The sequence below is a fragment of the Leptonychotes weddellii genome, chromosome 9 (assembly GCF_054177405.1).
Source record: "Leptonychotes weddellii isolate Sample4059 chromosome 9, ASM5417740v2, whole genome shotgun sequence".
NCBI classification, from domain to species: Eukaryota; Metazoa; Chordata; class Mammalia; order Carnivora; family Phocidae; genus Leptonychotes; species Leptonychotes weddellii.
Window position 1 is genome coordinate 2,003,656 of NC_138377.1, and position 23,136 is coordinate 2,026,791.

At 46.5% G+C, this 23,136-nt stretch overlaps 1 protein-coding gene and 1 long non-coding RNA gene across 2 annotated transcripts in view; one reads left to right on the forward strand and one right to left on the reverse strand.

Annotated features, from left to right (window-relative positions):
- The first annotated feature begins 1,856 nt into the window (after nt 1-1,856).
- Nucleotides 1,857-4,492, forward strand: LOC145723348 (uncharacterized). Its single transcript, XR_014148269.1, has 2 exons — nt 1,857-2,053; nt 3,242-4,492. It is a non-coding gene; the product is annotated as an uncharacterized LOC145723348 (long non-coding RNA).
- A 2,353-nt stretch (nt 4,493-6,845) lies between these two features.
- The window catches only part of RCOR1 (REST corepressor 1), a 112,654-nt gene continuing 96,363 nt past the window's right edge, over nt 6,846-23,136 (reverse strand). The window contains exons 7-12 of the mRNA XM_081829873.1: nt 21,604-21,682; nt 18,578-18,772; nt 12,623-12,700; nt 12,328-12,385; nt 11,601-11,830; nt 6,846-8,217 (exon numbers count right to left, since the gene is read on the reverse strand). Of these exons, the coding sequence (XP_081685999.1) occupies nt 8,176-8,217; nt 11,601-11,830; nt 12,328-12,385; nt 12,623-12,700; nt 18,578-18,772; nt 21,604-21,682 (682 nt within the window). The 3' untranslated portion in view covers nt 6,846-8,175. The remainder of the gene's footprint in view (nt 8,218-11,600; nt 11,831-12,327; nt 12,386-12,622; nt 12,701-18,577; nt 18,773-21,603; nt 21,683-23,136) is intronic.

Consider the following 23,136-nt stretch of genomic DNA (forward strand, 5'->3'; position numbering starts at 1 on the left):
GGCAGCGGGGCCTCGTGAGGAGCTCTGTCTCAGGGCCACCCACCACTTACTAGCTGAGTGACCTGCAGACGTCACTTCACCTCTCTGGCCTCAGTCCCCTCCTCTCCAAAGTGGGGGCCCACCTGTGTGACAGCAGTCGGCCCACCCCTTGGAAGTCTGGCCAGGGACGGTCGGCCGCCTAGAATAGTGGGTGTAGAACTGGTGGGTTTTACTAATTTGGACCATGCTAGTTGCAAGAACTGCGTGCATGGGAGTTGCAGGTGAACACACAAGCAGATGCGTGGCCAGGGTATGCCACCAAAACCACGTGGGGATCACTGGCCTGGGCAAGGACTGGAGGCGGGAATCTATGGAGAGAAGAGAGTTCTGGGTGCAGGACACTGGTCTCGAGCCGCTCCGCCCTTGCCCTGCCCCACAGGAGGGGCCAGCAGTGGCCCTACCACTGAGACCGGTCTTGACAGAATGACAGCACCGGCCGTGGATCCAGTGTCTCTTCCACCAATCAACCGGGCGAGCCGGAAGTGTTTCTGCACACGACCTCGGCTCCTCTCACCACCCTTTAAAGGGTGTCACCCTGGCTTCACAGGTGAGGAGCCGGGCCTGCGGGGCTGAGGGAGTCACTGAGATGGCGACAGATGCCACCGCAGAGCGAGGACGGGAGCCAGCATCCTGGAGTCTGAACAGAGAGGCCGCACAGTGGAGTAGGGCCCGGCTGCTGCCTCGTGGTCGTGCAGCTCGGGCAAGCCATTCTTCTGGCAGTCCCAGTCTCTCCTATAAAACAGGGCTGATGGTCTCTACCCGAAGGTGGCTATGAGCATTAAATCAAAGAAAGCATAGTTTGTCCTTGAGCGGCAAGGCAATCTTCAATAAATAAAGCAATTACTACTAAAAACCACAAATAATTTGCTACACATGATTATCCACTATATAAGACTTAATTGTTGCCACACTTATTTTCAGTCGATTAAGCACCATGAGCAGACCCCTCAGCAGAACTTCTCCTTGGGCCCAATGCAAGCGAGAGGACAGGGCACACCAGCGCCCGCCCAGACCTGGGGCCGGGATCTTGGACAACCCAGTGCCCTGAAGAGCTTAGCAAACACCTCACATCAAGTGCTTGGTTACCACGGTGTGGCAAGGATGCAAGGGCGACAGAAGTGCGAGAGAAGCTGCTACGACGTTAGGGTCTGCGGCCGGTGTGAGCATCAGCAGGTCTTTTGACCCAGAAGCTCCCATCCTAGGTATCTATCCTACAGCGGTGCTGGCGGGTAGGCAGAAGCAAATGGTTACCCCCAGTTGGCCGGCACCACAAAGGGTAACTGCCCGGCACCTGACGACAGGACAAAGAAATCATCGGAGTCCTAACCGGAGGACCAGAACCGACGACCATGGAGCCACCAGAGGCACAGACGTGTCCTAAGAGGAAGGTGGCGGTGTGTCGGGTGAAAAAAGGCAGGCACGAGGACGGCTGTTTGCCCGTGTGCTTGGAGGCTGTGCCCGCAACGGGGACGGGCGGCCGGAGGGGTGCAGGGCGGGGACTCCCGTTCCACCGCGTGCCTTCCATCCCCCTGCAGGCTCGCCTACTTCGAAGAATAAGAGACATTTTACGCCATTTCCTAATAGTCCAGCAAAGAGGGGCGCCTGGGTGGCTCAGTCGTTCGTTAAGCGTCTGCCTTCGGCTCAGGTCATGATCCCGGGGTCCTGGGATCGAGCCCCGCATCGGGTTCCCCGCTCGGCGGGAAGCCTGCTTCTCCCTCTCCCGCTCCCCCTGCTTGTGTTCCCTCTCGCGCTGTGTCTCTCTCTGTCAAATAAATAAAATCCTTAAAAAAAAGAAAAAAAAAAGTCCAGCAAAGAGGTGAGCGCAGAGAGGTGGACGTGGTGGGGGCAGGGCCAGGCAGCAGGGGGAGGCACCGCAGCCAGACAAGCACAGAACATTCCTGAAGCGGGAAGGTCACGTAGCACACGCACGCCGGGCTGGGTTTCTCTAGAAGACAGATGTTCTAAGCAGCAAACAGCCTGACGACGGCTGGGGGACGAGGGGTGTCGGGCCGAGGTGAGCGGCCCAGGAAGGGCTCGAGCTGTCGCCGCAGGAGCAATGGGGGGAGGCGCGAGGGGGACTCAGGGGTAGGTGACCAGACGCACAGCCGTGCAGACACGGAGAACTTGCGAGGAGGAGCGGGGCAGAGGCGTTCCGGCCGGGGCCCTGTGAGGTACGGACGGACGCGGGCGCGGAGCCCGGTGCGAGCGCGGTCAGGCCCGGCCGGGGGAACGCACGGCCCAGGGAAGGAGAGCTGAAAGCGGGGAAGGCCCGCGGTTGCGTCGGGGCCGCGTACCTGGGAGGCTGCCCGGGGACGGCTTCCGGCGGGGTGGCCCGTGAGCGCCCGGCCCCTAATGAAGCCGCTGCAGCGGGGGACAAGGCGGGGCTTAACTGCCGAGGAGGAGGGAGACCGGGCCGCGCGGCGCGCTCCCCGGGGCCACAGCTTCGGGGAACGGAGCTGCGGGCGCCGGGAGCAGCAGGCTGGCCTTCAGTGCCCGCGCTCCGGGTGGAGCTGCTGCCTCGCCCCTTCCCGAAATACAGGCTGCCAAGCGCTCTCCAGGCCTCCCCCCCGGCCAGAAGCCATGGAGCCCGGGACACACCTGCCGGCAGGGAGACTTGCCGCCTCCGCGTGTTCTTGGCCCCGAGGGCGCTGGAAAGCAGCGCCCACGAGGAGGGCTTGATTCTGAACGTGATCCCAGGAACGGGAGCGGGGGACGAGAAGGCACAGGGGCCGTCTTCAGTCGGTCACCACCGTGGCCCGCGGGGGCTGCCCCCACGCCCAGCCCCCAGCGCCGCCCGCCCCCGAGAGGGCAGCTCCGCCTGCGGGCCTGCGGGCCTGAGACCAGGGGCCCTGCGGCGCGAGACACGGCCGGGGCCCGTGCTTCCTCAGGCACCCTCGGGGTCGGGCCCCAGCCAGGTCTCCCCGCTGCCTGAGGCCCCCGCACCGGCGTGGCGGCTAGGCCCGCCTTTGGAAGCCCTCCGCTCAGCACTGCCCTAACTCCCTCCACGCGTCTTTCCCTTAGTGCTGGTCGCTCTTCTAAGGCAATGGAGGCCAAGCCCAAGCGGCCCGTTTGGCCCCCATCCTGGCAGGCGTCCAGCACTGTTGACAGCGGGCCACCTCCTTCCCTCAGCCTTGACCCTCCTCTTCTCCTCCTCTCTCCCTGCGCCTGCACTCTCCGTTTCCCTCCTCCCACCTCCTGGCAGGACAGCCCAGGGTGCTTTCGGTACCACGAGGCACCTCCACGAGGCACGCGTGGCGGCCTCTGAGCCTCTGTCCGCCCCTCCTGGCTGCTGCCCTCAGGTGTCACCCACGGAGACCTCTCCTGTGACGCCGAGCGTGGTGACTGGGGGACGAACTCTCACAGGTGTCCTGCGAACCCCCTTCTACCCCCTGCCAAGTCCCACACAGAGAGGGACCCCCTCTGCGTATCTTAAATGCTGCCTGAAGCAACGCTGGATTCGGAAGTCAGGTTCTTCTAGCAGTTCTCTAGCCAGATCCTACATTCTGGCTACGAAAGAGGAGATGGCAGAGGTGACCAGTGGGTGCTCAGAGTGTTCTTCATACCACTCGGAGGTGCTGAGGTCAGAGCTGTGTCCACTCTCGGCAGACCAGAGGCGACAAGGCAGTGGTCCGCCTCTTCACTGCCACGGTCCAGGGCTGTGCAGAGGCCAGCATCCAGGTGTCAAGCCTGGTCACGCTGAAAAGAGAAAAACCACTAATGGGGAAAAAAATGTCCTCTCACTGAACCTTAAAATGTAAGCCCTCAACAGCTGCCAACTTTTATGAATTCATGTACTTCAACTTGGTCCCAACTGTAAGTTCATCGTACATTAAAATTAAAAAAAAAAAAAAAATTGCAGTTCAAGGAGAGCCAAAGGCTAAACACAGAAGGCATCCGTGGCTGCTTCCAAGGGTGTAGTTCTGGGGGGCGTCTACGCTCCGAAACCCCAAGGCCCAAAGCAAAACCCCACTACGCATTAGCGCGGAGCACTGCTTTGATGGAAAGGGGAGGGTGCAGAAAATGGTTTGGTCTCATATTTTATTACATCAATGGCTTGAAAATTTTTTATTTAACTTCAGCAAATATTAGAAATAGAAAAATGAATTCTGCAGAATTTCACAAATAAATTTTTCGATCTCCACTAACAAATGTTATCATTCAATGGCTAAGCAATTATAATGCTATGAACATTCACCACAATGAGTGTGCTGATATAGAAAACAGGCAAAAAGAGACATTAAAATATTACTTACAACAGCATTATTAACAACATATTTTCTTTAAAATTCCAACATGGATTTTATCACTTCAAAAGATATACAGCATTTCCATTATATTTGCAAACTTAACCTTATACATCTTTTAAAATCTTGAAAAATTTTTAAGCAATCTAAAAAGCACTTAGCAAAGTTGATAGGTCTACGTAATGGAATACTATCCACTCCAGTAAAAATTTTAGTTTTCGGAGAAGGTGACTGTAAACACTCATTATCACACGACATGCATAGACTCTACTGACCTTCCTTCTTCTGAATTGTAACATTGCCGCAATTGTGCTTTAGTGTAAGAGGGAAAGCTGCAGGGACCCAGGGAGGGGCGGAGAGAGAATCTGTTTTTGAGCATTGCACAAGATCACTAGATTCAGATTAGCTAACTACCTTGAGTCAACGGGAAGCCAAGTTTCACTCGATACTGAAAGCTTGGATCCTGGGTCACTGGGCTTAGACACAGGCTGGACGAGAGAGGAGACGAGGCTCTCGTCTGAGTTGGCTCCGTCTTTCCTTTGCTCCGTTTAAGCAGGGATCCAGTTAGTGTAATGCACTGTTTGGCTTATTTTTGGTATGCAATTATACCAATAGTACATCTGATATTTAGAAAGACAAAAATAGGGCGTAGTTGAAATTTAAAGTGACAGTGAGCACACTTAGAGTGGTGCGTGGTGTCTGAGGGAACTTTTATACACAGAAAACAACTGCTTAATTAGTCCACCACAGTAAGCTTGTAAAACGCAACGATTTTTTCATTTTCATTTCTTGATTAGAGAGGTTGGTGACCATCGAAGGGTTGTATAGGTTAAAAACTATCAAAAACCATTTTGAGGAACTGGTGTCCTGGTGGCCACAAACACCCCAAGACCACGCGGTGGGTGTGTTACACTAACTGCCGCCTCCTGTAGGCACCAGCACCTGACTGTGAGCACAACTGAGGCGCGGCCTTCCTGGTTAAAACAGCTATGTTACAGGGTCGATCGCTGGTTCAGACCAGTCAGCACAATATTCAAGTAACAAGGTGTTTAAATGGATAAGTGAAAACAATTTTTACCTAACACTTGACACACCTACATAAAATTAAATAGAACAAACTTTTAATGCATATGCAGTACAATTTATATCTTTTAGGATTTCTAAACTAAAAGTTAAACTATCATTTGCTTCAATGGTACTATATTTTGCACAATAACTTATACTTAGGAGAAATTTTCCACAAAAATATATATATAATTATGACATTCACATTGATCAATTTTTAAGAAGACAAAGCTTAAGTGAACACTGCATCCGCAGCAGCTGTCACCGTGGACCCTTATACATCCAAACACGACCTGCTGATGCACCGAAGTCTTGATATGTTAAAAAAGGGGCTTCACATAAATAAGATCAATCACTCAGCTTTTAAAGCTAAGTGATTTCTTGCATTTACAACATCATTGCAAAGACAGTGTAATGAAACAGTTTAAAACACAGTGCTACGTTATGCTTGAAACTACAAGGTGGAGAAGGAGTCAGGCAAAGACCACCATCTTTCTTCCTTCTGGCCAATGACAACAACGATGCCCCCTTCTGGTGGAGAAAGCCAGAGCCGGGCTGCTGTGGCCGGCCTCGGGTACTGGAGCAGTGATTCCTCAGCACTGGGCGAGCACATGAGGGGATGGTGCAGAACACACTCAGGGGCCCCGCTCCCTAGGAACCAGCATGGGGCTTTCACGCCTTGCCAGAAGGAGAACTGCCCGGGCACGGAGAGGAACAGATCTACTGGCAGAACGAGACCCACTGCAGCAAACTGCCTGCTGCTTCCATAAAGAGGAAGGAGGCCTTGAGAAGCAAAGAGAACCTACGGCCTCGCTTCTTGCCTAGTGTCCCCTTTAAGCGATGTGCAAAACTTTTGCCACCTCCTCTCCATGGTTTACCTGCCATTTTCCAATCACACAGCAGGCTTAGGATACGAGCCCAAACCAATCCTACCTCATGACTAGTGTTACTAGGCTACCCCGTCTAGGTAGGAGCAGCGAGCTGTGACTGCCCTCTGGCCTCCTCAGATGCCGTTCTTCACACGCTCTTACCTGACCCACAGACTCCCTGTGAAGGGACAAGATGACAAAAGTCGGGAAAGTCCCATTTTACTGCCCTTGTGAATGACCTTTCTCCAGATTTCTAAAAACATACAAATCCAAACAGTCTAGGTTTCTAGCTGACGTTCTTCCTAAAGAGACAATCAGCTGACTTTAAAAAAAGTGGGGGGGGGGGGAGGCAAGGTGCTTGGGAGTCAAAACACATCAGATTTTAATTGCATATTTTAAATTCTTAAGAATTCTGTTTGTGCCTTAAAGCATCTGCATTTTTTCTTTTTGGTATTGAAAGCAGGAAAAATATTTAAATGATGCAAAACAGCAACAACAAAAGCTCCTTCAACATATTTAGTGCAGGCTGGACTGACCGTGGGCGGGACACAGGTTACGCGAGAACGCAGTCTGACAGTCTATCCCTCAGCCCCGCAGCGGGTCCAGAGTCTGGTACGAGAATAAGTGATTCTGGAAATCTTAGAACATTTATTAGAAACATTTACTTGTTCCCAGTCCAACCAAAAGGCATTACAGACCACTTTGTACATTGTTTCTTTTCGTCTTGGTCTTACTAGAGCCGATAAACTGATCACTTCTCTGTCCTGTACTATAATATTAAAAGAGAAAGAATGGGGTTTATATGATCACGTCAGTATACGAAGGACAAAAAAAGCTGTATGGAGTGAGATGTAGAAGGCCAGGCATACCAACAAAACGGGGAACACATAATGTGTAGCTTTTATAAAACCCTCACCAGTTATTCTAATACCCTTTATTGAGCTAACCTGACATTTAAAATCTGCACTCTGTCAGAATCTGCAGCAATTTCTCCCCTGTCTCCTAATCTCAGTGATGTTATCTTTGGCAAGCAATAAACTTTAAAGAAGAAATAAGACACTAAAACAGAAAAAGGGTTGATAACATGGTTGCCAAAAGGAGAAGGCACCAATTCCAATGCACAAGCACCAGGTACAGTGGTATGGACCGCATCTCTTGGAGTTGGATGGTGGGGTGGGGGGATCCAAAAAGACAGGATTGGCTCCCGTCCTGGGATTACAATGCTGAAAGCTGAAGGCAGAAAGTGTTGAGGTCCACGTTCCCTTTAAGCTAGCGTCCAAGGACAGTTGCTGTGAATGAGCTTTCTACCACTTGGGAAGGGAGAAGGGCGAGATTTAAGCCAGATAAATTTACAAACCATAATTACACCCAACATTTGGGGAAATGAGAGCTGTCTCAGGATGTTTGGCACAATGGAGGTTATAATGCAGTCTGCCAGTATACGGTGATTTCCAAAGAAGCATGATATCACTTAGGTGGCTGCCTCAGAAAAGACCAAGAGAAACTTTCTAAAAGGCCAACAGGGTCACAGTCACTCTGAAAATTACATTATGCACAAAGTAGAAGTTGCAGGCCATGCAGGAACAGAGTCGTGCCTTCCAAGTGGACTACCTGTTTGAAGAAGCTGCTGATTGGGCAGAGCTGCCATTGGTGGGGCTCAGGAGCTTCGACTGGGGAGGGGTCCCCAGAGTCACAGGAGGCGTGCAGGCCACGAAGACTCCCCAGCACTGAGGCAGAGTGTGAGAGATGCAAAGGGGCTCTCTGGGAAGTGGCGCCACATGGAGGAACGAGCACAGAATTAAGGCAGATGGAGCACAGGACTGGAAGTGTATGCCTTTTTTGGTAATAGCTGCTTGTCCACAGAGATGTGATGCAGATGGCTAGGTGATGTCTTGTAATACCTGATATCCTGGATAACACAGTCGTCCATACCAAGTGCTCAAAGCTACCAGAGTTTCTCATGAAGCAGATGCGTATCTGACGTCAAGAACAGAAGCAGCCTGAGGAGAAAAGGGGAAAGAAAAAAAAAAATCAAAGAGCAGGTAAACACCGCAAACCACTACTTCTGGTCTGGCGAGACAGGGCGAGAGGGTGTGGGCCGCCTGTCTATCCCGCACGCATGCGTGTTCCTAAGGGCAGGGCCTGGGCACGGCAGGCAAGGTTAAGGGGGCGGCCTCCATGGCCAGATATCTCAGGCTCGAATCCTGGCTCTTCCACTTTCTAGATGTGGATCCTTGGATGAGTTACTTCTTTTCCAATTTCTGTTTCCTCATCTGCAGAATAGACACAATAGTGATGTCTACTTCGCAGGATCAGATAAAACCCCTGGAAAGGGCTTGTCAGCACAATGCGTGGCCAAAGGCAGCTCTCAGGCGTGTCAGCACTGGCTGGAGGGAAGCCGTGGCACCCACCCCACTCAACCAACAGCCACTGGCCCGCGCTGGGACACAGCGACACACAGGAGAGCCAAGATTGTGGGATCTTCTTTAAAAGCCTCAAAGGCATTTCTGAACTAAAACAGACTCCCAGAACCAAACCAGAAAGTTACAAGGTACCTTAGTGCTCACTGATACCCTCATGATGTCTCTCTTACTGCTAGGGAAACCACTGGGTTATGAACCCCAAATCTGAAAACTGTGGTTCCTTCGGGCGATATCACAATTTATGAGAACAGTTAGGTCAGGAGATTTCTCCTCACTAGTAACACACTCAAGCCATTCTGTAACTTTAAGGGAGACTCTACCTCTGAGCCGGTCCTGTCTAGCATCCCCATCACCCGTTCTGACACGCACCCACCCCCGCTCTGTACTGCATCCTTGTCCACCTCAGAGAACTCTGAATCTCAAAAGCTCAAAACCCGTGGGCTGCCTTCCCTTCTAGGCCCTGAAGAAAATAAAGCCTACAGCTAACAGGCCATTATGTTACTGGAACTTCTGGCAATTCTGATGTCCTCCTCCCTGTCTGTGCTACATTTAACACATAAAATCTGAGGGCAGAAGGGGTGGGCAGGACACTAGCAGGCCTCTTTCTTAGCTGCTGGAATCCACGGGCTACACAAGAATGAGAAATTACAGGGGCACCCAGTTCTGGGCACTGACTAGACAGACAATTAAACCAGCATTCTAACAAGTTCCCTCAGGCCCCTCATGGACACAGAGAAGCAGCTGGTCCCTGTACAGACTGATTTCCTTTTGCAAACTGCTATACGGAGAAGAGAAAAGCAGGGTGGTAGAGTGGGAAGGCTGGTACGACAAGGAGCCTAAGAAAGGGACCGCGGCGCCTGGGTAGCTCAGCCAGTGAAGCGTCTGCCTTCGGCTCAGGTCATGATCCCAGGGTGCTGGGATCGAGCCCCGCATCGGGCTCCCTGCTCAGCAGGGAGTCGGCTTCTCCCTCTGCCTCTCCTTCTGTGATCACTCTCTCTTGCTCTCTCTTAAGTAAATTAAGAAAGAAAAGGAAGGAAGGAGCCAAAGAAAAGGAAATAAGGTGTGTGATGGCGGGGATTTAAATGACTGAGGAGGTGAAAATGTTTACAGACAACATAAAGATCATACATTAAAGAGAAGTCAGGTAATAGTGCTGGTTTTGAAGAGAAGGGTGGGCAAACAGACACATGGAAGATCAACCACCAGAGAGACATGAAGACGTGCTGCTTGGTGGGAAATGCGGTCATGGGTGAGCCAATGCTCCCAGAGACTGTGAAGAGAATTATGTGCGTATATTTTGATGTGCAATCAACATGGTGAATGGACCATGAAGAATTACTGTCAGTGAATGAACCAGGCTTAAGAAAAGGGAGGAAAATATATGGGAAAGAACTCACATGCCATCCCATTGGTGATGGCCCTCGGTCCCAAATTTACGACCACATTCTTTAGGCTAACCCTGCCAACACCCACTTTGATTAAATTTGAAGAAGGAAGAAAGCTAGAGTTTCCTATTATTTCTGCTTCCTGGGACTAAAGCTGAAAAACACACATGGAAGCTGTCATTCTTGCAAATTCTAATATTCCTTCCCTGGTAATTCTCATCTTTCAATGCTTCTTGAGTGCAGGACGTGAGGGAAGTTAATTTGCTGCTAAAGTGGCAACTAGCACTGGGACAAGAATTACTGCTCAAAGCTGCAAACCCCTTCTCTCTGCTCACATGCTGCTAGGTTGCAGGGTCTCAGGCTGGGCCATGCATGCGTGTGGCTCAGGAAAACACTCACATTGTTAATAATATAAATTCTGTACACTTATTACAAAGATTTTCTGGTAGAAAGCTCTAAAGAGTCTAACAAAATGAGGATGTTTTAACACCCTTCTGACAGATGAAGTACCTTGTGGCCTTTCAAACTGGTGCAGAGGCACGGAGCGCTCCATCTATGGCATAGTGGGGGGCGGTGCAGATCTCCCTCGTGAGGCACTGTGTGTGCTCAGGTCAGGAGGGGGGCCTCTGGGCAGCTTTTATAACCAGCCTCTTAGAGTAAAGGGGGAGCACAGACAATACAAACTAGGTAATTTCAAATCATTCCTGCATGGTCTGGGAGAGGCTTTGATGAGAAAGTAAATTTTCCTGTAAAGCTCAATTAATCCTTGGAGTTCCGTGTCAGTGAACAAACTCAAATGTCAAGTGATTGGCAATGAACTCTTACCTCTGTCTAGCCCCATTCTCCTCCTCTGTGGGAGCGGGGGTAAATACATGTAGCAGGGCCAGCCAGACTAGGTAGGGAAAAGGCCGGCAGCCCTGTCCCAGGAAGCAGGGAGACAGCACCGGGGGCCGTGCAGCCTCACCAGTCTGGCTGCCTAAGCTGTGCCGAGTCTGCAGAGGAGATAGGTGCAGCTATCCTGGAGATTGCCAGAATGTCAGCCACCAGCCTGGAAGGTCCAGCCAACCACAGAACCTGGAATTGTCCCCATCAATATTTAAACCCATTAGCCCCAAACAGCATCAAAGTCTGGTTGATTTGGGACAGCAGAGACAGACCTAGGAGCTCCTGGTTGGCTAGCTGCACCGATTTACCAGTAAGTTCATTAACCTCCCATTGAGATGACAGTGCATTTTATATGACTGAGCTTGACTGACGCTGTTCAGGGCACTTCCAACTAACTGTTTTATGGCTGAGTTCTTACTCGATCTGAGGAATGTTGGTAATGTGGAATATACTGTGACTGGAGGAAACCAGGATGGAACTAAGAATTTGTACAGCAATTAAATTTGAATAATTTACCTAGTGACCAAAAACTAACTGGCGTCAACACTCACATTATGGTATTTATAGGTAAAAGTCAAGTCACTGACAGAGCTGAGAGCTAAAAATTTTTCTACAGCTGAGAAAGGCCATCAAAGAAGAAACCAAATATCGAGCATGAACCTGGCAGCGATCTTATTGTTTCAGATTTACCTCGTCTTCCTCTTCAGGCATCTTGATAGAATTATCCGGGGACTTGATAGGTTTCTGGCTACTGGGCCCATTGGTCTCTTCTTTACCATGTTCTGCCTCCCATTCTTGTAAAACTTCATCTATGTTGAAGCGGCGTCGATAATTTACAAAAAAGTTTTTCACTTGTACCACTGATTTGTTCCCAATCACATCTGAGATTGCCTGAAAATCTCGGCCATATTTCCTGATGGCTAAGGACGTAAGAGAGCATTGTTTTTCAATATAGGGGAAAAACAACTTTGAAAAACCCACACAACTGAGACTTACCCCTTCCTTTATCTAGATAAGAAAACATACGGGGCTTCTAACAGCAGGCACTATCTTAATGCATTATACCAGTGGGAAAAAGCAGCAACGTAGATCTATTTCGTAGATGACTGATCTAAGAAGTCCAGTATGACCCTGTCATCCAGAAATCTGCACCTTCTGTCACCTGTCCCAAGATACCTGAAGTCACCCAGCCAGCATCCTGTGGCTATGGACATTCTGCATTCTTCTTTTCAGGATCCCCAGGACTAGAATACCTCCCAACTGTAAAATTCTGACAACCTGCTGCTTTTGGGGTTTTGTACTTTCTGACCATTCAGAACCCAACACACTCCCACAAGTGGTGGGATGGGAATGGGGTGAGGCATGACTTTTCCTAAAGGTGCCAGGGCTGCAAGCCCACAAGAAGGACTCCCCATACCTTGTACCGCAAGAAGCTGCTCTTCTGTGGTCCAACGTGCATTACATTTCTGAATGACCTGCATATCCAAATGAGTCACATGAGCATAATGCATCTACACGTGCGTATGTCCTTACAAGAGTTAATGAATCTTATTTTTTCTCCTATCAGAATTTCAACATCAACTAGGTTTTCAATATTGTGTCTATACCTTTCTTTCTATGGGTTGTATACTGGAGATGTATTATATAGGCATTATATTCTTAGCACATAAAACTTGGTCATGACTTCTAAGATGATGTCAATGTAATCCTACCTCTGGCAGCCGATATGGTTCTATTCCACCGTCAAGTTTTTCTTTGAGAGCACTGTTTGTCTGTTTAATATTCTGAATCTAAGAGAAAGAAGAAAGTATTTTTTTTTTTTTATTTTTTATTTTTTTATTTTTACAATTTTTTTTTATTCTTATGTTAATCCCCATACATTACATCATTAAGGAAGAAAGTATTTTAATTTTAAAAATGAAAAACTTTTATAAAGGTATGAAATGAAAACAAAACTAAAAAAAAGTAAAAGAAACAAAAAACCAAGAGCAAAGAAGTACCAGATCTGTATGGTAGCCAAGATTTGAGGTCCCTACAGTAACCCTTCAGAGCATCTAACTAGATGCTCTGACTTGCTTAGAGCAGCACACAAGGGACGAGGAGGAGGGCATGGCGGTGAAAGGGCTCCTGTGTGCACAGTCCTAACTCATAATTTCGTAAGAGTTCATCCCCTGAGTAGCGTATCTGGAGTCTGACACAAAAGACAGGCAATGCCTGGGCTTCCCGCCACACAGAATTGAGCTCAAGCAGGAGAGCGGGCAGAGTCAAGAGAAGAGGCATGGGCTCTGCAGCAGGACTGTAGATGCAGACTCCCAGAGCCCCAAGCACTGTCCGTCCAGGCACCACACAGGGCAAAAGCCCACAATGCAGCCTTCTTTAACGAGAAGAAAAAAGAAAGCAATATGTCAGTTTCCCACAAGCCTAATTTTCATCAACTGTAATTCTTCACTTTCTCAGAGATTTTCTTTTCCACATTATTGTTTGGATTCGATGCACCTCATCTTTCACTGCTCATACCTAATCAAAAGAAAGACACAAACACCACCAACCACTGAATCAATCCATGGCTCCTCCTGACTTCTGCATGGACTCCTGAATGAGCTGGGTCACGGGAATGGGCCCTTCCCGCTCAGCCCTACGTGCAGAGGCATTTCTAGGCGAAGCACCAGGGGAGGACTCTGACCCTAGGGTTTTTCCTTTCTGAATAATCCCATGGGCAAAAAAAGAAAAAAAAAAAAAAAAAAAAAGCAAGCAAGGGGAGAAACAAATTCATTTTCCCAAATAAAACCTCAAAGACCCTCATGAGCAGAAGGTGCCCTCGAAAGCAGCAACCTTATTAAGACAAATAAAGAAAAGTAGGACTTCGAGGGGTAGGGGAGGGACGGGAGATTAGCGGAGATGGTGGTGAAGGACACGGTTTCATGGACACTTTAATAATTCTCTCCTCTACAAATCTTTTTATACTTAGAAGAAAATTTCATTTTCAAATACTTACGGTTCACAGAATTCTAGTTTTGCATTTCCTTTCCTATGTTTTACTTCTTCTAAAAGATTTAAAACGGGGTGGAGATGTACAGAGGACCAGTGGCCCAGTAAGTAAGATCTGGTCCCTGTCAGGGACCAGAAAGTGAGCCTGTTTGCCACTCGTAAGGGCCTTAAAGCCTACCAGAAATACAGCCTATGCCAAATCTTTTTCTATTAATGTCAAATCAGAACACAGAAACTTAACTGAAAAGAAAAATATAGGAAATGTGCACAAAATTTACTCTACTGTAAAACTAAAACATTTTCATTTTTGAAAAGTCAAATAAAATAAACTGGTACCAGAAATTGATTCACAGTGAGTTACTGGGACGGTGACGCCAAGCTCTCAGAGCAGCATTACCTCACAGAATGTTCTTGGATGCAGTATTCTGCAGCCGTGGCTACCTGACATGGGAGCCGCCAGCCACATGTCACTACTAAGCACCTGAAATGGAGCTTATGCAACTAAGGAATCAAATTTTTCATGTCTTCTACTTTCATCCAAACTTGAATTTAAATGACTATGTGTGTCTACTGGCTACCCGATCAAACAGCAGGGTCTTAGACTCTTGCTCAGAGCTCTCAGGCACCAACCACCCATAAAATGTTGTAAGACATTCAAGATTATGTCCGCTGAACTCTCCTTAGGCTAAAAACTAGACCTAGAAACTTGTGACAGGGAATACGCGAGTTCTCAAAAGTTAGCAATCTAGAATACTCGATGCCGCCAAGCACGCCAGTTAAATATGTTATTCTATTTGCTCCAGCTTGTTGTTCACATATGTATAAAACTGGGGATATATTGCATTGTGATTAAGTAACATACATTTTTCTAAGGAGACCAACCTATTTACCACATGCATCTTCTCTTTAAAAATCAATAAAGCATCATAGAGATTACATAAGGGACTACACGGCAAGACATCCACAAATTCTGAACTAAAAGTTAGCTCTAAATTCTCATTAACCTTCATCTCTCTTCCTAATGTATTTGCCTTGTTAGAAATACTCAGTGTTTACTACCAGAATAAGGATAGGGTTTGGCTGCCAACATCATGCTAACTGGAAGTCAGAGTGGCAACGAGCTGTGTTAAGAAATACGGTAAGAAAGCAATCAGCATTTAAAGAAAAAAACAAAAAAAGCCATTGACTTGGCCTGGTGCCTTACCTAGACCTCCCAGCTGTATGGGGCTTTTCTACTTTCTTGTGTGACCGTCTCCCTCTCCACCCAGGAGACCTAATGCACCAGGCACTGGCCACTCGCTAATCGAACAGACGTCTGTTCCCCAGTCCCCTTCTCACAAGTATCGTCCATAGAGGCTGGGGGTCTTCCTCGGACCTTGGAGGAGCCGTTCTGCAGAGCTCTGGCATGCACAAAGGACAGGAGCCCCCGGGAAGGTAAAAGCTTCTCCTGCTAGGAGGGCAGATGGGCTGGCTCCACCTCCAGCCCCTCCTCTGCCCTGAACGCTGATGTGCAGGCCACAGAATGGCTTCTGAAGCTTCCAATGCGAGAGGGCAGCAAGGCGAAAGCCAGGACACTAAGAATGGCAGAGGAGAAAATGTGGAAGAATCTGGGTCCTCGACAACACCACTGAAAAGACGGGCTGATGCCAGTAACTACTGGCGTTGGGACTTCTTGCTATTTGATAAAAATAAATTCTGAATTGTTTAAGCTGCTGTCAGTCAGGTTTTCTGCTATGTTCGTGCGAGCCCTTCCCTGATACCCCACCACACATGGAGGCATCCAGACAGCATGTCCGGGGTGTGCACCGGTTGCCACTGTGAGTCGGCAAGTGCGTTTGGCAGTAGCCCCACCAGGCTGTGGGGGGTGAACAACCCGTCTCCTCCCTGGAGATGTAACCCTCTCTATTCAGTGTGAACTCGGAGTAGCTAGCTTCCAGTAAAAAAGCCCTGCTCCTGACCCTGGCTGTGAAACCAAAGACCGTTGTATCTGACTGTACTGTCAGTCACACCTCCATGGAAGAAGGGGGCTCCTTTTCTTTCCTCCATGTATTAACGTTGAATGGCAAGCATTAGGGACTTGCTCAGCAGAGGGGGAAACGAGGCCCCTTGTACAGGAAGATGAAAGTGCATGTGGGAGCTCACAGCCCCAACCAGAGAGCTCTTCCAGCGCAGACAGGGCTTAAAACGCTCCCTCACGCAGCAGCCCTCAGATAGCCAGGGTAAGATCAGGCAGGCAAGGATTAATCTCCTCATTTGAAAAGAGGCCCAGAAAGATTAAGTGATTCTCCTAAGAAGAGGGTGCAGCACTGTGCCAGCAGCCAAGACTCGAAGCCAGTCCTCTGCCTGCACAGGAACACTTGGTCACGAGGTGACAGACCCGGCCCACAGCCCCCTCCTCTCATCTGTGAAATGATGGTTGGCCTCCTATCCAACCTTCCATGGAACCATCAAGATCAACGAGTCAAAAGCAGCAAAAACTAAAAGTAAACCATCCGTCCACCACAACTGGCTTTGAATTCCAGAGAGAGAAGGATGGGGGAGGGGCGGAACACTAATGAAAGGACAACATTAGGCTACTCGATTCAATCTGCAGTTGAAATGTACCGTGTAAAATCAGATTCAAATGATGAGCCATTCCTCATGAGAGACATAAATAATTAGAAAAGGATTAATTTTAAGAACAGTATCCTTCACAAGAGCATCATAACGTACCAAACATCTAGGGTAACTCCGACAAAGCGCTGGACGCAGAAACAGCACAACACCGAGAGTTACAGATCTGTGTTGGTGGGGGGCAGATCATGTTCGTGAGTCCCGGGTTAGTTCTCCAGTTTAATGCTAAGTCTCTATTTTGATCTATACATTCAATACAATCCCAATAAAAATTCTAGAAGAATTATTCTTCTGGAAACTGAGAAAGTGAATCTAAATTTTCTATGGAAACAAAGGGCCAGGACAGACAATCTTGGAGAACTTACAATCTAGACCAGATACTCAGATTTGTAAGGTAGGTGTAATGAAGGCAGGATAGTATCGGTGAAGAATAGACACACAGACCAGAGTAACAACAGAAAACCCCAAAGCAGATCATGCATATACGGACATGGGATTCAAAACAAAGGTCCTAATGCATTGGGGTGAGAAAAGGATAGTCTTCAATCAACATTACTGTTAACTAGCTATCCACATGGAAACACAAATGTCAACCCTACATGTAAAACACACACAGAAAAACATTTCCAGACAGACAGAAGATCAAAATGCGAAGAGCAAAACACCACTTTCAAGATAGCACGGGAGACTAGCTTCATAACCCTAGGAAAGGTTCTTAAGAGCACTAACCATAAAAGATAAGAATGAGAAACTGGACTACCTTAAAGTAAAAAATTTCATCAAAAGATGAACCATTAAGAGAGTGAAAAGGCAAGCAAGCCTCAGAATGGGAAGGAGGAAGTAATTCTGCCCCCACACCCGGGGTGGGGGGAGATAATTAGGCAACGCCTGAGGACGTTTCGGCTGGCACAACTGATGGGGCCAAGCTGCTACTGGCATCTCGTGGGTGAAGGCCAGAGATGCTGCTGAACATCCTACAACGCACAGGACAGCTCCTCGTGACAAGTTATTACCCAGCCCCAATGTCAGTAGTGCTACACTTAGCAGGCCCTAATGTAGTGTAACCAAACTCACATAAATCGACACGACCACCCTGGAAAACTGTTGGGAGTTGTTTCTGAAAATGCTGGACAGGGGCCCTTGGGTGGCTCAGTTGGATAAGAATCCGACTCTTGGTCTTGGCTTAGGTCATGACCTCAGGGCTGTGAGATCGAACCCCGTGTCAGGCTCTGTGCTGGGCGTGGAGCCTGCTCCAGTTTCTCTTTCCCTCTCCCTCTGCATAACCCCCTCCCCTCAAGAGAAAAGAAGAGAAGAGAGGAGAGGAGAAGGAAAGAGAAGGAAAGAGAAGAAAAAATGAAATAAAATGTTGGTCATATGCATACTCTGTAACTCAGCAACTCTGCTCTTATGTACGTGTCCAACAAAGATGCATACATAACACACCAAGAGTCACATAATAAAATGTATCAGTATTATTTGTTAATGGCCTAAAACATCTACTAGAAGTACAATGGGTAAGTCACAGGGTATTTACACAGTAATGAGAAAGAACAACATCTATGGCTCTATACCACCCTGATGGATCTCATACGTTGAATGAATACTGGGCGTAAAAGAAAGCACATCATATGATTTTGCTTATATAAAAATAAAACAATGGATAAATAATGTGGGGTTTAAAAAGCAGACCAGCGATCAGCTACTCACAGAAGGTGGGTCATGGGTGAGAGGGAGATTAGTGAGGCACTGGAGGGCAGGGGCTACAAGGGGAAATGAACAGGGCTTGGGAGGCAGCGTCTCTTTTCTTGATCAAGGGGGTGGTTGTGTGCTGGGTGTGCTTACACTGTGAAAATCACTGACACACACACACACTATATATACATAAATCTTCAATTTCAAAGTTAATTTAAAGAACACCAACGGATCAGTACCCAAGATCTTCTGTCCAATTCCTGAGAAACAAAATGCCCTTTAGAGATCTGTGAAGAGCACAGCTAGGTGTGTGAAACATACAAAGGCCTCTGGAGCACCGTCAGCCCTCGCGCCCAGGACGGGACCCGCGGTACCTGCCGCTTGATCGAGACCAACTCCATGTCCAGCTGCCTGAGCACCGTGGTGGCAGCCGTGGCGTTGGCAGAAACAGCCTCCACGTCTTCTTGGGACAGAAACATTCCTTTGGGAGGTTTCCTTTTTGCTCTATTTTTAGCTTGTGTACTATGTTTCTCTTTTTTGATCTGAGGAACTGTCTCCGTAGGGGGCACCTGCATGATATACATATTTGATAAATGAGGCTCTAAAACATTAAAATGCCAAAAGAATAGTAATAAGCATATTTTCTTAACATGGCTCTAAACAATTGAAGACAAACACCATGCCATATCATAATTACCATCTACAAACAGGCAGTTAACAAAAACATTGGCTATTGAATTTTGGCTAAACACATCAAAGTAGAATCCACTGCTGTCCGTATAAACAACCTTCTTCTATCACTCTAAGCCTCTGGCAATAGGCATTCTCAGTTCACTATAGTAATACAGGAAGAAAAAAGATCTGTATTCTCGTCTGGTGTGCTTTGTATATATGAATGGGGAGCTATTTAATCCTAATAGTTCTTAGCAAAATAGATGGATTTGGGACCACAAAAAGAAAAGAGAAAAATATGATTTAGCACATATATAAAAATCCATTTAAATTCTTTAAATCTATACAGAAGTTTATTAAAATATAAACTTCCATATGAAACTGTGACTTTTTTATATACCTCTTTTTGGATGACTCTTAACTTCTACGGCAACTGTGTAATTTGCCTCAAAAATATATGCTGTCATTTTATAATGCATTGACTGCTGCTCATTTTTTTAAGTGCTTTCTCTAAAACCGAAACCTGTGGAAATGAAATGTAATAAAATCTTGGCAAGGAAAGGATACTGTCTTCCTGGTAACAATTTTAAGAAGTTTTTGTAATTGTTAATAATCTCATCTTCCTAGCATATTTACATCTGCTGATGAAGCTGAGAATACATTCAGGTTTTTTTTTACTTCATATTTTAAAACACTGAGATAAGCAGACTCTGTAATTACGATGGTGCCCATGAGGTCTCGAACAAGTGGTCATAAACAATACATAAAAATATTAGGAGGCAATAACCTTTGTCTGTAACAGCACTACGCTGTTTAGTAAAGATCACCGAATGACCATGTGTCTGTTTTAACAACATTTTAGTACATAAAGAATTTAAGATATAAATCATTTTTCTCTTTTAATCAGAAATTGTGCCATATAAATAAGAATTATAGAAATTAATGTAAAATCAAGCCTTTCCTCTTTCATTTAAAATGTTCCATTGAAGAGCCTAATACAGAACAATGCATCAAAACAAAGCTTCCTAAAAACTGCAGGTACAATCTGATTTCCCAAACAATCTAATTTAGCTAACCATTAAAATAGTCTTGCTATTTGGGCATTCATATAAATCACTGGCTAGAGAACCATCCAGAAAGAATTTCCAGTTTTCAGTTTGGTGGTATGCAGCAGCAGCATACCAAAAGAAGCCTGACCCAACAATTCAACTTCCAGAAATTTGTTCCAATGGAAAAAATTCAGTGTAGTAGTAGTATTTAATCATGAGATCAGCACTTCAGCATTGTTTATAACAGCAAAAAGCAGGGGGGGGAACCAATAAAAACCCCTAAGATTACTTGACTGAATTATGTAATGTGTGTATGATAAACCAACAGTTATGTATACAAATATATTTGACATAAAAACATGTCCCAGAAAGAGTAAACTTAAAAGGTTATAAATATTATATATTAAGACCCCATTTTATTTTTTTAAAGTGAGTACCGATTCAAAGTTATGTAAATAGGCATATTCATTTCATAGGAAGTCATCTGGAAGAAGTCACCCAAATGTTAGCAGTGATTAAGGATGATAATATTGTGAATCATCTTCATTTCCCTTTTTTGTTTAACTGGATCTCCTACTTTGCCCAGAAAAAGCATGTATTACTGGCGTGATTTTTAAGTTTAGGTATGTCCAGACCCTTTTGTTTTTCGTAGAGCAGTCTAAAACAGCTGTTCTCATACTTTAGAACCTTTTGAGATAGAGAATTCTTTGAGGTTTTACTGAAACTATAGATATAAGACTCTGTCTTCAGAAAAACACTTGTATGAACATATAAAAGTCATATCCCACACTGGGAGGCAACACGCCAGCCTGAACCGAGGAGCTAAAGGACGCCAATGGACAACGAGGCCCTTTCCTCCAGGGACTGTATCACTAGCCCACCAGGGGCCTGCCGCAGATAACGCTGTGTTGCTCAGGGTTTCCAATCTGTGCCAAGGAGCCTTGGGTTTCCTTGGAGGGCCCTCAGGGATCCCACATATGCTTTACTTAATTGTTATAAATGGGCAAAATAACCTTAGACTATAACCCATTTCAAAAGGTTACTAAGATCATCTAGACACGCCATCGTTCTCAATGGACAGTTTACAATAAAGAAATGTTATAAATATACAAAAGTCATATACAATTGTAGGAATTCATGGGTCTCTTGCATCCTCTGACATAATGATTTTTAAGATGGAAAGATGAAACATTCACCATGTGTGAGGCTCGCTGCCATATGACCTATGCTGCTAGCTCTGAGTAACGGGAACACTTGCACTGAGTCCCTGCCAGCCCCCTCCAGCCTCCTCCAGAACCACTGTGCAGACCTCTGGAGCTGGCCATCGTGAGGAAGGAGACCCCGAGGGCTGAAAGGAGGAACCAAACCCTCACCTGTTCCTCGCCAACACCACCCCACCACTCGCTAACCTAGGGAAGAAGGCAGTGAGGACGGCTGCCCAGTGGCGACAAAATCCTTAGTTGATAACACTCTCACTTCCTTTAGGGCTTCCTTTATTCCTGTTTCTTGGCAAACAAAATTCTAAGGTCTATAAAGCAAAGTTAGTATTGTTTAAAAAGTCTTATCACGATGCCTTGTACATAGCACTTAATATTTTAAATAGAGTAAGAGGAATGTTTTACTTATGGAACTAGTAATTAAATTTATTTGCCTAAATAATACTAGGGAAAAAAAAATACCTCCTTTTTGCTTTCCTTGTTTTGATCAATCTCAATGTCAATGGGGTTATTTCCATTTGTTTCTTCCAGTTCATCCTCACTGGAAGACAAGAACAAGTTACTGAAAGATTATTTGGTACTAACTCTATTTAATATACAAATATAAGCAATAAATTGATTTAATGACAGACTTAATATAAAATTAGTAAGTTTTCAGATTGCTGAGATAAAAAAAATTTTTTTTAATTCAAATAAAATAATATCAACTCCATAGTTCTCTTGGTCTAAATGATTAAAAAAAACCCAACTATTAAAATAGGTCTCTAACTGCTTTGTATCTGTAAAATGCTTTTTCTCAACTCTCCACTGAAAATATCAAATTTAAGACGTTTATGTAATTGCCCCATAATTAGTTTGTAGTGCACTAGGACATGATCTTGAGACGTAACCAGGAGATGGCTCAAGAATCGAGTCCTACTGCATTGGGAACAAACACCCCAACAAGTAAAACTCCACTGCAAGTCCCATGAGTAGACGCTCATAACTCAACACAAGTGAGAATGGGAGAGCCTTCTTGGTGGCCTACAGAGATTGGTATTTCAAATTAGGTTAATTTTAAAAAACATTCGGGGCGCCTGGGTGGCTCAGTTGGTTACGTGACTGCCTTCGGCTCAGGTCATGATCCTGGAGTCCCGGGATTGAGTCCCGCATCGGGCTCCCTGCTCTGTGGGGAGTCTGCTTCTCCCTCTGACCCTCCCCCCTCTCATGCTCTATTGCATTCTCTCAAATAAATAAATAAAATCTTAAAAAAAAAAAAAAAAAAGAACATTCGTGTTGACATGGTACTTCAAATGCTTTTGTTTAGGGCGCCCAGGTGGCTCAGTTGGTTAAGCGACTGCCTTTGGCTCGGGTCATGATCCTGGAGTCCCTGGATCGAGTCCCGCATCGGGCTCCCTGCTCGGCGGGGAGTTTGCTTCTCCCTCTGACCCTCCTCCCTCTCATGCTCTCTTGTCTCTCATTCTCTCTCTCTCAAATAAATAAAATCTTTAAAAAAACAAATGCTTTTGTTTATAGCCTTCCATGTATTACTAATTTTTTAAAAGAGCTTTGTAGTAGTTACGACCTTTATTTTAAAAAGTAAGAAAATAAGGATGACACAAGTCAAGTAGCTGGCCCTAGTTTGCCCACGGTTTTGACCAGCTCAACAGTGGTGGCAGCAAAACAGTCAGCTGTTCAAATGTCAATGTCCCCACTGTCTGAGGAATCCATCCCGGGGCCCATGCTACCCTTTCTCCCCACCTGCCCTGGCTGAGGAGAGTGTCTGAAAGGAGAATGGGTCTGGGGCTGAGGAAATTCTTTCCCACTATTGCCAACAACCTCTCTGGTGCGACCGCCATGTGGCGTGCCCTCCTGGGTCTGCATCCTGACAGCGGGGAAGGTGCTCGCAGGAGGTGGGAGCACAGCTGCTCTCCTACCCTTGGTGCTGATGCAAAGCACCAGGGATGGGAGTACACAGGTGTCAGCCGAAGCGCTTACCAGGTCGTACAAGGAAAA